Source organism: Osmia bicornis, chromosome 9 (assembly GCF_907164935.1).
Source record: "Osmia bicornis bicornis chromosome 9, iOsmBic2.1, whole genome shotgun sequence".
Lineage (NCBI taxonomy): Eukaryota > Metazoa > Arthropoda > Insecta > Hymenoptera > Megachilidae > Osmia > Osmia bicornis.
The window spans coordinates 5592597-5608543 of NC_060224.1; the positions used below are offsets into that span (position 1 = coordinate 5592597).

At 46.0% G+C, this 15947-nt stretch overlaps 1 protein-coding gene across 3 annotated transcripts in view; it reads right to left on the reverse strand.

The window, feature by feature from the left end:
- Positions 1–15947, reverse strand: part of LOC114883135 (protein TANC2) — a 34585-nt gene that overhangs the window by 10193 nt on the left and 8445 nt on the right. The window contains exon 1 of one of the 3 annotated variants that reach the window (XM_029200613.2): positions 8312–8793. The exons of the other annotated variants lie outside the window; for them this stretch is intronic. Within the exon in view, the coding sequence (XP_029056446.1) occupies positions 8312–8375 (64 nt within the window). The 5' untranslated portion in view covers positions 8376–8793. Of the gene's footprint in view, positions 1–8311; positions 8794–15947 lie in introns of those variants that run through there. 3 annotated transcript variants of the gene reach the window in all.

Sequence of the window (15947 nt, forward strand, 5' to 3'; positions counted from 1 at the left end):
CTTCTCATCCATAAATGCACGGTTAAATCGGGCACTCCTGAGCCCGTTCTCCTTCTTGGCCTCCGGATCACAGGCTTCTCTTTCTCTCTGGTCCGTTCAACTGGAGTCGCGAGGGACAGCGATAAAATACGACGTAGCCGTACCAGGAGAGCGAGAACGGGCACGATTAAAGCCTGTTGGCTGAGCCGAGAGGAACGGAGGCAGAACGACGACGGCGACGTCTACACGGGAGACCCACCTGTCCAGGTATCCCCCGTCGCCGTTTCCGTTCTCCGTTCGTTCGACCTCTCTCCCTCCTCAAGTTCGCTCGCGTCCTCGTAAATCGTTACCCCGTCGCCGACTGGCTGACCCGATTCGAAATCCCAACCGAGGGAAACACTGTTTCTCATTTAACCACGCTTTCGTTCTCTTCGTGAAGCAATCGCACCGCGGTCTTAGGGTTCGATGGCACATTAGATCGCCATAAAAATCGAATAAAAATTCTTGACGCTTCTCATCGAAGTGCTCGTTACGGTGATTCGGGAGATCGGTCAGAACCGTTCGGTGACCATTTTGGTTTCGACGAGTCACGCGTAATAATCGGTACCCTGAAGAGTGAGAGAAAGTTACCCTACCGTGTGTCTCGCCTACGGCTGATCGTCGTATTTAAATCGACGCCTGCCGCTTATACCGGGAGGCTAAACGAACTCGATTCCTCGATCACGAAAACCGTGTCTCCCGACAGAAGAAGAATAAATCGTTTAAAATCGATCGAACGGCAGCGCGAAACACCGTCGACTTTCTCGTGGCATTCGAGATTGAATGGAAAAAGGAATTCCTCGAATATCGTTGATTTCCGTGAAATGAACCGGATTGTGAAAAAAGAAACGGGCTAATTGGGAAATCGGGAAAGTAGAGTTTACTCTGTCGACCGGATATTCGATTCTAAGAAAATCAGCGCCAGCTTTTAATTATACTTTGCATATTTTCATATGTCACGAGTGCACGAACGTCCACGATCTACTAATTATATTTCACTTTATCAAAGGTGCAGCCACGTTCGACTCGAGCCGTTACGAAATTAGGATAGTACCATTACAGACGACGGCATCTTGTTGCATCTTTCGTTTCCTTCTTGCAAAAACCTCCGCGCAAATTACCATTTACCGTTCTCCGTAAAAGCTTAATCTCGTAGGAACAGGCTCGGTCGGACTCGATAATTTTCCTCTAACGAGTGTGCATCGCGTCCCGTCTTTCCATCAACGAGGGCGATTAATAACCCCGAGTGTCGTTGATCGCGGGGACGAGCCGCGTGTCGAAACCGAGACATTATTAGGTATGTTAATCAGTGTTGTGTGGAAACTCCACCTCATATATAGAACTGAAGGGGATATTCTCGCGTTTCAGATCAGAACGAAATAACGATGTTTAGAGAATAATTACTTGAAAGAATTTTTCTCAAAATCACCTTGTATGCATATTGTTAATTAATGCAAGGGGGTTAATTGCATATTCTTCGTTATTCTATCTCGCAAATTCTTTCAGGCTCGACTGTAACCTGTAAGAGAGCAACGTAAGCCCGAATAGAGCTTACCTGTTCGTTTCCACGAGATAACAAGCGACTCTAGTCGCGGCCGACCGATAACAGACGATAGATAAGCGCGGCACCTCGGACAGATTAAATCGTAGACGAGCGGGAAAACTTCAGCCCGGGTTATCTCTCGTTTATCGAGCCGACCGTTTTCTCGGATTAAAATCTAAAAGTATGTAACTCGGTCCGCGGTCTGATTCGTGGAAAAGCGTCAACTCGTAGAATCATTGTGACAATAACGTTAGAGCAACAAGGTGAGAGTTAATTATCATGGGTCTGTGTGCACCGAAAGAGATGAGAAAGTTCATTTCTGGAGACAGATGAAATATACAGTGTTTGCCAGTGTCTTGATTTATAATTAGAAAACAGAGTAATTTTAAAAAGATCGTGGAACAGTAAAATATTAATAAACTAATTGCTTTCAATTAGAAAGGAATTCTGTAGAAGGAAATAAACTGTGAAATTGTTCGATTATAATAGTTTCTCCTGGCTACGATTATAAATTGTTCAGTTTTTTTTTCCTAACTCTAGGTATGCAAAAAAGTGCTTGTACCGTTTAAAGAACGATTTCCATTGCTTAACGAGGTTGACGTCTCGAAGCTGAGAGAGCTTGATTCAATCGCGCGTAACCGAACGTTTCACGTTTTGATGCTCGTGGTTCTGATTATCGTCGAACGTAATTTCATCGTCGGACACGACGAAGATGACAGTGATCGAACGCTGCGAGATTCATTGTTCCTTCGACACACTTTGCTCTCGTGGACGTTCTATTTCTTTTCTCGATTGGCACAGTGAAAATGGCCGTGTGTCGATTATTCAAAGTGTACGAAATAAGAAATCTTTGAAACGCCACTGAGAGGAAAGCTTTCGTGTAATTTCATTTAGTAGATTAGCTGGACCACACAGACGCACAAGTCGTTGGTCAGAGTCACTGATAAGAGGATGCTGCTATCAGGGGACGGAATTAACCGTGGAGAAGAGCTAAGAAAAGACTTCTCGCTATGCTATGAATCTTCTTTCGATTTTAGAACAAGATCTATCTGCTCGACGTAATAACCAGTCGGTCGTTAACTCGTATGTTTCGCTGATCAATTTTTGCCGTAGGGGATATCGACGCATTGAACTTCGTTCAGATTATACAAGCTTCTATCAGTGATCGTTCACGAACCGTGTTATTCGTTTATCATTTCGAGAGATGAGGTGACTGGCGCTACGAATCTGACACAATCAACTAATAAAAAAATATCAAAAAATATCGTAACGTTTTATAACAATCATTTAAGCGATCTTTATTTCTAAGAGGTGTTCGAGCATTATCAGTGATCTCGAACTTTATCAGCACACCGAATCATAACGTTTTTCGTAAATAATATTACTCATCGTTCCAGCAGAAAATTATGTCAACGGCACGGCGATGATCTCGATTGACTTAGTGAAAGGTTGAAAAGAAGTGGGCCGGATATCACGAAGATCCTTACGAAACGCCACACCTGTGCATCCTGTTGCGCGATCCAGTGTTTCGTATCCTGCGCGACAAAAGGGAGGAAGGAAGAAGAAGAAAATCCATCGCGATCAAAAAGTGGACACGTAACGAAAGTAAAAGAAAAGGATCCACGGTGCATTTCGGGGGAGTATCCTAACTTCGAGATCGTATAACGTCTGGATGATCTCAACATCAGCTGTGACTCACTTTCTCGTACTATTGAAAACTGTTCTTCGTTCCCCGAAGAATTAATGAGAATTTTATACAGATAGAACCTGAGCCGCACACCTCGCGCGGTAGAAAAGGAAACGGTTACCACGATACGCCGTGGAAAATTCATTTTTTCACGGTCTTTCTTCGATTATTGGCTCGCGTTGTATACACAGTGACTCGGTTAAAGATTTATAGAGTTTTTAAAAGATTTCTCGAGATCTATTTTTGATAATATTTTACTAAAAAACCCGGTCTATTCTTCTCGAGTGAGGAGAATTAATGAGGGTATCCCACGCAGAGAAGTCATCTATGAATGTACAAAAAAATTCATTCATTTTTTTTTCTTCTTCCTTTGTGACTATTATTCAGTGTCGCACGGTTGTTATTACTCTCGAATATTGGCCTTGTACATCAATATGAGTCAACCTTGTGCACGAACACCTCTTCGAATACTAAACGTACTTCGAAACCACGACGATAACACGTTCGGTAAACTTAGCATTTTCAAGTAACCACGATAATTTGCTAGTACATAGCACGCAAATCAGCAGAAAAAGCATGTATCTTCTCTATTTATATCGACTCTCGAGCCGTAGACTTGATAACGCAATACGATCGCGCTCGTGTCTGCAATCGTTTTGTTATTCAATAATCGCGATTACGCAATGCTTCCTCCAAATGAATCTTTATTGACACGCGAATACTCCAATTAATTATTTTTTTATTCATTCCTATGAAACTGTCTCTTCCTTTCATTGATCGCGATAATAATTTATAAATTTAGAACGTAAGCAAAACCTAATCCCAGCTGTACATAAACTGTAATAAACTTACATTTATGCCAACTACTGTGTTCTTTTTTCAAGTCCCTAAATTTCCTTGGTCCCGATCGTGACCTTACAAACGAATTCTTCATTGACCGGTCCTTTAAACTTATTCCCTCTCACGTTATCCCGAGGATGTACAATCGTACAACTGTACCTGCGATTGAGCGAAGCAGAATGGAAATCATCAAGCACCCTGATGTTTTACAATTTTCCTTGACCTGTTCGAGCCTGTCCCTCTGTTCACGAGAGGGTCAGGATACTCGGGACACCTAACCGTGTGTATACAACACGGTTGCGAGAGCTCTCTCGTCCGTCTGGGTAAAGAATAGAGGCGGAGGGTCTGGAAGCAGCGGACACCAGTCCTACCAGTCGTGTCTGGGACATCCATTCTGAGAAACCTGCCAAGTTAATAGCCGATGTAGCCGAGTAGGAAGTCCGTTGGCCTCTCGTCTGGCAACGTTCGTATCGTCGGCTCCCTAATTCCGAAGCAGGCCGTACTCTTACGGGTACACGCGGACGGTTTTCTGCTCGCGATTAAACCAGTTTTTGCCGCGAACGCGTTTCACGCGAGCGGACTCTTTAATTCAGCAGATTATCGTGACGCTTCATCTACCTTCGTTACAAGCACTGCAATTCCTTTGTGCAACTCTTGACATTCTTTCGCGATGCATCAGGGAACGCAGCCAGGTTCGAAATACAGCAGATACATAGTAGTCGAGCGGAGGAGAAATCGAGGCTGAAAAGCGGGCCGATGAAAGAAATTAACACGAAGGCTCGAAAAAAAAGAACATTTAAAAAAAAAAAAAAGCAACTCGGCCAATTATCGTTTCGCGTCGATTCGCGCGAGCAACCAGGCTGGCCCTTATCGAGCCGAACTTATCAAGATTCATAGAAAGATAACGGTGACCTATAATAACGGGCGAGAGGTATCGATATCGTGGCAGAAATCGCGTGGGACTCGGAATCTCCGCTCGGTATCGAACCTCCAAACGTTCCCGGTTGCGTAACCCTTTTGCAAACACGTCGAGCGTGTTTCCAATCGACGGAGACCTTACACACGCGTACACGGGTCCTTTCGAAACGTTGCTGAAAATTTCGCTAATTGACGCGGTTCATTCATAATCCGCCCAGACCAATTAAATAACGAACCCAACTACGGGGGCAGGGAAAAAGTCGAGCAGGAAGTCGCGGAAACTGGATCCCGTTCGCGGTTAAGCAGCCGCAAGAAAGAATGGCGGGGATAAAGGACAAGACAGACCCGTACTCTGACTCGAGGAAAGAATAAAGTGAATGATTTAATTTGTACGACCGGGCCCGCTCGATTCGCAATCTGTCACGCGCAGTCTCGTTCCATCGGTTGCAACATAAATCTAATTGGAAAAGCTTGAACAACAGGTTGTCGCACGGCTCGGTACCGTTATTCTTGAAACTATTTCGTTTTCATCGACGTTTAACCCTTGAATAGCGTCGAGGCATTAGGTTATTTGCCTTATGCAAATGGAGGACGAGGAAAGAAAGCAGAGACGCGCCGAACGACGCGACATATTCAACTTTATTCCAGCTTATGGCGACGTGCGGATTTCATGGGAGGCGTGGAATTCTTTTTCGATTCAAGGGAACACGCGTGACGATCGATGGTATAGCTCGCGTGACGACTGATTCATCGACTGGCACCGAACCGACCGGTACCGTACGCTGTATTTTCAATGAAGCTGCGAGTTCCTGTCGATGACGTGCGCCATTGCAAATACGATGCAACACGGGTCACTTGTCAGTCGACGACTCGCTGGTAATTCATTCTTTTGTACTAGGATGCATTCTTACGAACCGAATGGACATTGCCGGAGTGAATGATATCGTCTTTACATTCGGCTTCGTTTTACGCGTCGAAGGCAGTTGATCATCAATCTGACACTCTATCGATGTAAATTAGACTCGACTCTCATTTTTCATCAATTTTATGATTCTTTTACCATACTCAACGCGTTTCAGTACAATTTCGTTTGGAACTTCCGGGTCTCGAAGAAAGATAATCCTGCTGACATTGCGGTTGCGATAGTTCTAAGCGTGACAAATCGTGCATAAAGGCTTAAGTGGATGATTAATTCTTCGTTTTGCAAATAGAAGATATAATCTAGATATATAACCTAATATTTCTGTAGAATATCTAAACATAGTGGGTGATTAGTTGCACGGAATAGGACATTCTCATAAGTATGAACTTCACCCACGCTGTATTGTAAATCTTATAGAAGTCGAGGTCAAAGTAGTATTATTACAAGAAAGAGCGCCATTGCTCTGTGTTCAGCGTTAAGAAGATTACCGTTTCTTCAACCACCTACGAACCAGCCACCAATATACGAGCGCCATGTAGCCAGAGAGAATATATCATAAATCCGGAGGGTAAATCGGTCTGGTTGAAACTTATACCATAAAAGGTTGTCTGAGAAACGAGATACGCTTAATGGAAAATCGATAAGAGCAACGTGCAATTTTTTTGCAACGAGAAAGTACCCGGGTGCGAAGAGGAAGCTCGAATTAAATTGTAAAAAGAAAAAGGAAGGAACGAGGGAAAGACAGCGCGAGAGAACGGTAACGAAAATAATGACAGACTATCCGCAGAAACGCGAGCGTTCGTTCTGTCACGCTCCAAAAAGCAAGCGTCAATTACGACATTTAATTGGGTGCAACAGGTGGTTGCTGACCGCGGCGGCTACGTTCATGCCTGCTCCTTTTTCGAAATAATAAGTTTCCTGGGAACCAGTCGGACGCGTGTTCCGAAAACGGAAGCGGCCGGTTCCACTCGGCCGCAGAAGCGCGGCTCGACGTCTGATCGACCAGTTTTCCGCTTCTACTCGCGACATGTGTCCAGGGGCAATGTTAAGGGTCTTCCATTTCGGTGCCATACACGATCGACTGTTTGTTCTCGGTTATGGGTGTCATGGTTACAGTCAAAACACTCGTTTGCTGTATTTTAGTAAACCGGAGTCTAAGTACTCCGGACGTATCCACGGTGCAAGTTGACGGATCAAAATTTTCTTCTTCATCTTCTCGAGATTCGGTCATCCGCGAGTGACTCACTTGTTCCGATTCCTTCGCGATGATTTTCGCGATAATGTCCCTGAAACGGTACGCCGTGACGTAACGTTGGCGCCGCCGATCCTCCGCGCAAGAAAGAAAGAAGTTACGCGATCGCGTCTGCAATTCCACCCTCGAATTTGAACTTGAAACGCGACCATCGCTTCTGACGAGTAGCAACCAAGTTCGTTCTTGTTTTATCAGAACTTCGTTTTCCCCTGTAGCTAGGTCTGAACGTAGGCTTTGCTTAGCAGACAGCAGAATTAATTCTCAAGGTGTTCCATCTAACCGAGAAAACTACCGCCTGCAACCGGTATTTCAGACGTTCTGCCTGTCTCGATCGCGCAGACAGCGACGATCGGGGTGGAGTTCGGTCTGAAAATTGAATCGCAACAACATCTCGTGACTTCGGACGGAAAAATTACAGTGATCCTATAAGTCGAGCGATTTCGCGGTAACCGTTCATTAGAACCGATTAGACTGGCAACGAAGACGTTCGAAAACGGTCTCGTTCTTCGTGGTTCGTTTCGAGCTGCGTTCATTAAATCGGTTCGAACGAAATACAGGAAAAAAGCGAGTGCAATGATAGTGGAATCGAGTTAAATTACTCGGATGTATCGGAGAAGATTATCGAGAACAAGAGACGCGCTAATGGCGACCTTGTAGCGGGTGATTTAAAAGAAACTCTCGGAGTCTGTAATCGTATCGATGATAACAGACAGCGAGCTATCTAAGCGCCATTGAATCAAACGGACCGCGTACTGCATTCTTCGTTAATTAAAACTATCCCACGCTTTAACTAATGAATGCTTTGCATCGGAGGAGATAAAACCCTAGTTCCTACAAGGGTTAATTTTCTGTCTGATTAATTTGAAGATCTTTGGAAAATCCTAGGATAACCCTAACACGGGAGAGTCTAACATGGAACCTTTTATTCGAACATGGATAAATAGGACAAACGATAGATTCTTTTTAGGTCTGGGTCACGAATAACCCAGCCACCGACGTTCAAGTGTTAAAAACAAAGACAAAGCCTGGTTCGCCTAGTCTTCTCGCCACTGTGTATACTCCATTCCTGTGGTAGCGATAAATTCTTGAAAAATCCTAAGTAAAAGGTTCGAATCTCTCGCGTGAACTCACCCAGCACGGAGAGGCTGAGTCCCGAGCCTGGCCTGGGTGATCTGTGCCTGTCTGGAGGCGCCATGGCGTTGTTTTCTAACGGATGTAACGGCGCCTTAATCCAATGGCTGATCCGTTTCTTTCATCTCACGGTCACACGCACAAATCACGCGCGAGCTGTAACGAGCACGATTTTATAGGCCAACTTCCGGATCAACCTGACAGTTGTTCACGAGTTAACTTTTGTTCAATGATCCTTCGGAGATCCTTTGATCGGACGAGGTGTCTAGCTGTCCTGGCACCCAACGCGTCATCGTATCTCGGATAAAACGAAACGCAAACACGATAACGATGAAACGCGAACGCGACGAGTGAAATGATAGAAAGAGAATAAAGTTACTCGCTCGCTGGTCGAGCACTGACTGCCAGACGAGCACTCCACCTCGACTGCACAGGTCCGACTCGCATGATGCCTGATTGGCTGATTGGCCAACCGGTCGGCTGGCTTGACTGGATAGACGCTGGTTATACCCGACGACGACTCCGTACGATCCTCATGGTCGTTCTTCCTCGCTGGTTCGGTTGTCCAACTCGCCCGCGCGCATGCGCGTACCATCGTATTTCAGGGGACTTTCGAGTCTTCTGCTTCTACCCGATCGGCCACTTCTACGCCCTCGTAGCTTGAATCTCTTCTGCTTCTTCTTCTTCTTTCAGTCTGCTTCTTACTTTTTTCTTCAGACGGGAATTTTAATTATTCCACCGGAGATATAGGTCGATTTAGAACAACAGTTGTTTTCAGTTAATTCCTCAGCGTGTAACAACGGTGTCTTATTGTTATTTTATTAACTTCGCTGTATCTGTTGCGCAAGGTACAAGAAAAAAAAAATGAAATTTTAAACGAGCATATCTGATGGATCAACGCGTACCTTGCGTTCGCATTTCATTGAGTACGGCGCAGAAATTGTACGGCGAGCTAGGTTTGCGCAATCTTGCTGGCTTATTTAATAAAACAAAGTTGCGACTAGTATCGAACGGGTAATAGGTTGCTCCAGGGGAATGCTACTGTTGTTCAGCTGTCCAATGCCGAGAAGTTGACGGGGCCGCTCGTTTATCCGCCAGGCGTGAACACCTATTAGATACATGCATATAAGCACGTGTATGCAAAGTCCTTGCACGGCACGCATCAACAAGCAGCACCCTGAAAGAGTGAACGCGAGGATTTGTCTTTGTCGTAGGAGCCAAGCCCCGATCTTGTCCGCGTTAATCCGCTTTTCGGGGTCGGTTGTTCGCGAACGAGCCTCTGTTTGCTTAGGTCTAACTCGGCCTCGTCGTCAGCTTCCTCTCTCTATCTTTCTACAAACAGACCAGACCGGACTCAGGTCTAAGAAAAACGATGATTCCCGCGAGTGTAACCGCGCGTACGCTTGTTCGCCCACCACAAAGGTGCTAACCGTTCGATTATTCAAAGGAAGTAGCGTTGAAAGGACGCGTACTCGCCCTACGCGTTCGACTAGCGTACGCCTACGGAAGCGACTCGTAACCCGATCGTCGAACCACGATCATCTTCGATCTCTGAATATCCATCTCGACTATACTCGCAGAAAGTTGGATCGCTCGACAGACGCATCTAGCAATTCTCGAACGCATAAATTAAGAGAAGACGCGAACCGTTCAATTGGTTCATAGAGCAGGTGCAATGATTCAGTGGTTCTATCTCGAACACCGCTTTCTACTTTCACGTGATTGCATTATGTGCATATGAAATATACAAAATGTGCGTGTACGTATTGCACACGCGAGATGTACTTACATCCATCGAAGGGGTTCCAACGTCCATCATGATCCCTAAGACGCTTGGGAACAGAGGAAAGGAGAAAAAGGCGAGGAAGAAGATGTTCCAGGAAAAGTAGCCTTCTATCCTTGCTGTCGATCACGATCCCTGTCGATCCTTTCTCGAGCCGTCGATCCAGCTACGATGCCCCTCTCCAGGGTGACCCGATCTCGAACGAACAGGTTAAAGTAGCTCTTCTGCTGCGGACAGCCTACCTTCTCAGGCCTACCAGCCGTATTATTACGCGCCGGTTTACAATCAGCCGTGTGTCCGTGTACACGTAACAGGTTCCAGTAGCACGCAACGGAGAAAGGATAGTTTACACGGGAAAAGCGGGGAAGAAACGCGGCGGACGTGACGATGGATTCTGATGATCGTCCGCGGGATGTTGTTCTGCAAGTTCTGCGAATGTTCTTCCAAAAGTCTCGATTGTTTCAAGATCTCAAACAATAGTATAATACCTACATCCCTGAGATATACGTGACGGTGGAAGATAAGAGGCAGCGGAGTCGGCGATGGAAAAACGTGAAACTAAAGAGCAGCTCGGATCGTTGGACGGATCCACTGGTTGGTCGTTACATATGAGCATATGTAGAAATATATAGGTGTACATTGCACCTTTGCACGTAGGCCAGTGTGGCGGATGCGGGTGGGCGGACCGGGATCGAGCGTGTGCCAGTGCAACCAAGTCGGAGTGCCCACGCTGAAACGAGCATCGGTAATTAAACGAGCACCTCTCTCGGTCTCCGTCGTTTTTAACGACGTCTCGGTTTGCCTGTATGCGTGTTTCATGCCGGCTCAGAGGTTCCTTGACTTTTCACGAAGACGCAGCACCGTCTGTAATTTCGAACAGGATCGACATCCTGGGATACTTTATTGCTTACGATCGAACGAACCACTTCGAGACCGGCGTTCGAACGAGATTAATTATCCGGCACGATTCATTGCCAGCTTTTCTCCCGTTCGGAATATTCATTTGTCTCTGATTTACTCGCACGTCGGGAATGCATATACCAACACCGTTGATCAATTTGTTAATTAAGAGGAGGCGATATTTTTGCTCCAATTTTATCGTCGTAAAAATTCAGATTTATTTTTTCAGAATTCGCCAGGAGAAAATCATTCCGTTGCGGTAGAGACGAACGTTAACAGATTTGATAATCAATCTTCGAAAATTATGTTCCTCGAAGAGAATATTTCAAAAAGCTGCACCCAGACGCGGTGGTACGGTTGACCTCCGAGTGAAAGCAGCCGAGTACTTCTTTCAAGCAGTGCAACGGCAAAGAGAGAAAAATAAAAAAAAAATAAAAATGAAGCAGGAGCCAGGAGAGGGAGCTACGACAAATTAACTACGCATGATCCTGCGACGAGATAGCTGGTATCGGTACCAGAGTATAGCGGATCGCGTGTACCGGAGAGCAGGGGGGCCAAGAACCCGGTGTCTTGTGTACCGTGCAAGTCGGTCCTTATACGGACCCCAACACACCAGCTTCAGTCTCCCTTTGAAAGCAAAAAGAACCCTTCTGGTACATACTCTGTTTCGGTGGTCCACGAATACCTTCGCACGATACCGTAGCACATCGAGGACCGACCATCGCGTTTGACGAGAAGAAACCTCAGCAAAGAGTTCGCAAACGAGACGAGTGCGATCGCGATTACGCGCGTGTTCGGAGACACGGGGTCAAACGCGAAAGTGTCAAAACTATTTATAGCATCCGGCGCGATGTCGAACGGCATTCCAAAGGGCCGATGAGAGGGAATTATTCGCGTTACTCCAACCTCTACCGACGCATTAGGCACAATTGGGTGCGTGGGCAATGTTAAACGTTAAATCGTTCGTCGCGATAGGAGACGATGCGATGAGATTGCTCGCCTACGTTTGAATTTCCTGCGAATCACCAACGTAACGCGCAGCATCAACTCTGAAAAGCAATCAAATAATCCCCTAACCAACTAATTATCCATATACGAGTCTCCCTTTAATTCCACTTCGACTCGAGCGTCTGAAACGGAGCACGGTTTTCGACCCCTCCTCGAACGGAGAATTCTTTCTAAGAGAGAAGAGCTTTAGAAGAACGAAGAATTCGAGCGACCGAGGACGAGGAACGCTTTACTCGTGCGGATTCTGTGAAAGAATTCACCGCGCTGGAATCGAATCCACCCAGCCGAGGGGGTTAATGATGGTGAAAAGGAGGGAAAAAATGCGGCATAGCGGCGTCATTGGACAGGTAGTTGCCCTGGGAAGATCGTAGACGTTCAGGAATCCTGTGCGTGGAGGATAGAAACCCTGCGGACCCTCGGAGAAGAACTCATCGAATCGGTTTCACGAGGTGAGGTCAGCGGACCGCTGCGAGTCCGACCTGGAGATCCATTTCAGAAGATAGAGAGAGAAAGGGAACCGGTCGTAAATTTCCGTAAATTCGTGCAACGAAATATTATCTCTGTATCTCGGTAGGTACTGTTGCAACAGTGAAATTCATCTCGTATAAAAATGCCTACACGTTGAAATTTGGATGATCCTATAGAATATAAAAGACTGAACTGTTCGGTGAACAGAAATCTTCGGCGACGGTTTTCCATTCGAAGGGGGTCCAGTCAGAACTGGCTACCTGCACGAACGAGCAACCACCTATCGCGGGGACCCGGGTGAAATACATACCGTCGAATCGGCAGACCAATAACGTGGATACCTAGTCCGCCCACGTGGACTCTCGACGCACACATACGAGAGTAATTTCGCTGGTTCGTATACGGTCGACGATTGAAACTAAAAGAGGGACGAAGAAGGGGTGCGAGAGGAGGTGAACGAAGAAGGAAACGAGACACCGGTTTTCCAGCGGGTTGCATTCAATGGAGGCCGAATGAACGAACCGGCCATGCACACGCGAACACGAATTAAGCTTGTCCCCGCGAGTAAGCGTGTAACTACACGAGGCCGACGTGTCCGCTCGCGATTTACACCGTACGCCTCGTCACGTGGGTGTAATCGCGTAAACGTCGATACAACAGAAAGGCAAAGACCGATCAAGATGAATTAAGGGCGTCGTTGAACGACAGAAGCGTCGTCGTTCATCCGACCGTCGAATTTCACCGCGCCGACAACCGGGACGTCTTACGTCAGACGCGCGAGTCGGCGTCGCGTCGGCGTAGGTGAAAACGGAAACAGGTTGCGTCCAAGAGTACGCGGAGCAACGAACTAGACTCTTGCTTTATTTCATGGGTCCTCGCAAACCAGACTTTCACGACTGTTCTATCGACACACGTCTCATTTGCAACACAATGGACGAGGAAGTGCGCGAGCTGTCGCTTTTCAATGGTCCGCACGACGATCGAACGATCGATGGTCCCCGTCGTGATACTCGTGTTTACTCGCCTTATGTATAACGAGACAATCCCTCGAGCGGATAAAAGAAATCGTTAACTATTCCGATGACACGGTTGATTACGAGGATACATTCAAAAAATATAATCGTGCCATTCGTCAGGAAACGACAGTTTCATTTTTCAATTTTAAACTTTCCACTTGCTGTCCTGTGTATAATTAGTGTAATATTAATTCGACTTTCTATTGAGATACTTTAACCTAGGATATCTCCGTAATAAATATCCTTCTAGACAAGCTTAATGAACGGCTGAAAAATCCAATTTCCGTAGATAAAGTACCGGCTACCGTATTAGTCTATCATCGAATCGTAATCGAAACAAGAAAACGTTGAATCTTTAAAAGCAATAAATTGAATTCGTTATCTATTAGCATGTCTCATTCCACGTTACACGCTTTTAATGTATGCACTGTTACACCAATGGTTCGTGGTCAGAGACAGATTGACTCCGTTCGATCGTTTGCGTAACAAGCATTTCAATTCCTATCGATTATTAATTTACACCTGTGCCCTCTCGATTCGTTCGATAGACGCGGAATCAGGAGAAACAAAGAAACATGGAAACTCGAAGGATGTGTCAGAAGCTGATAGGTACGCGGTGTGTACGCGAGAGGACTGGCGGATACGCGTGCGATCGCCCACGCTCGCTCTTACACACGTACACGCGGCGACACTCGGCCAGTTTCTTGGTTCATTCAGTCGCTCGAATCCTTCTTTCATTCAAGGCCCGATACACTTCGATCGCGAAGCCCGTCGGGACGCGTGCGAGCGGACTCGTAGATAGGCACACGCGTGCACGTGCACCCGCCGAGCGTATAGGATCTTTTCAAGAGAGATCGCAAGCGTGTACCTTGCACGGGGTGTCTAAAAGAAATCGCGGTTCTCACGAATGCGACTCGTTCGTCTATAAATTAACTGGGTTAATTACGGCCGAGTCAATTAATTAGCGCCGCGCGAAGCATGAAACTTGACGGGGATTTTAGAACAGCCAAACAGGGCTAAAGGATTTGCGAAAGATTTTCACAGAGGAACCGTATGCATCTTTTTATCCCAAACTTCAAGTGGGCACATTTGTACCCGGTTGGCCACATAAGGGTTAATGAGAGGTTGTTCGAGGTAATTGCATTTTTTTTCGATAAAATCTGCAACACGTACACGCTCGCGGCTACGTTTAACGCCGCTCGGTTCGATTTGAATCGAACCCGATCGACGCCGATCGTGCGCCGCCACGTCGTTCCACGGGAGAAGGAAAGAGCAATATAAAAAAGCAGGGCAACCTATAAAACATCCACGAACGTGTCACGCCGTCGAACAAATTGCTTTCCGTAATATCGAACGACGATCTATAACAATAACGGTCTCGATTACGTTTTACAACACGTGCTTTATCGCGAGCGCCGAGTCGAAGGTGTCGGTGGCGCGGCTCACAGATAAGTGCACCGGCACAAGTTGGGCAATAGATCGCCCTGGGCAAGATTGGTGCAACCTCGCGAAGGGTAACACGTAGAAAAGCGAGAGTCGAGAGAGAAAGCTTGTAATACCATTGACGAGAATCAAGCGTACAAACGGTGTATAATTTTCGCGTAATTAGTCGCCTCGCGGCTATTAATTATAGAACACTCATCATAGTACACTTGTAGCATTATATAATATATTCGATAATTACATTTTTATAATGGATCCTGTCACTCATCCTGAGAAACATTTTTGAACAAAGAGTTTCATATATTGGAAGAGTAATTTTCAAAGGAACAGCGTAAAATTTGGAAAATGAATAAAAAACTAAATTAAAATTAGAGCTCTCTTCATGGTCCGCCATTCGAGGGTTAAGAGCGTTCCTCGTTAAGCATAATATTCTCTCTCGTTCCACGCGAAATATCGTTCGCCTTGAAAGCATGGAAGTTACTTTCACGATTTTGGTTATGCTCACCGCGACCCAATTAACGAAGAGGTACCTTTCCACCGATTAACCGCAACTTGTTCGAATCCGAGTATCCACGATCACGTTCAAGGAAGCGACCCTCGTGTGAGATCATTTCTTCTCCATTCGAGAACAAATGGAAAATGCTTATCCAATTTAGATATTACTAAATTACTCGTGTATTTGGTAGACACTCTTAGAAACCTGATAAGATCGAAATAAGCAATCATCCCTACGGTGTGTGTGTTTAAAAAGGACGCAACAAAAGAGGTTCGTTTGCAACTACGAGATTCTTCTTCTACTTGAAACGTTCACCGGGCAGCTTCGCAAGCTAGCAGACTGTTTATTCCCACGAAAGAAGAAAAACCCTTGGGATCGGCTCGTTACGATCGTTGGTCGCCGATGCACGACGACCACAAGCAACCACACTCCCCCGATTACCATCTCTACCGCCTGTACACGTGTATATCCGTAGCTGGTACACGCACGTAGCCGCTCCTAGGCGTTTTTTCGCCGGGGGAT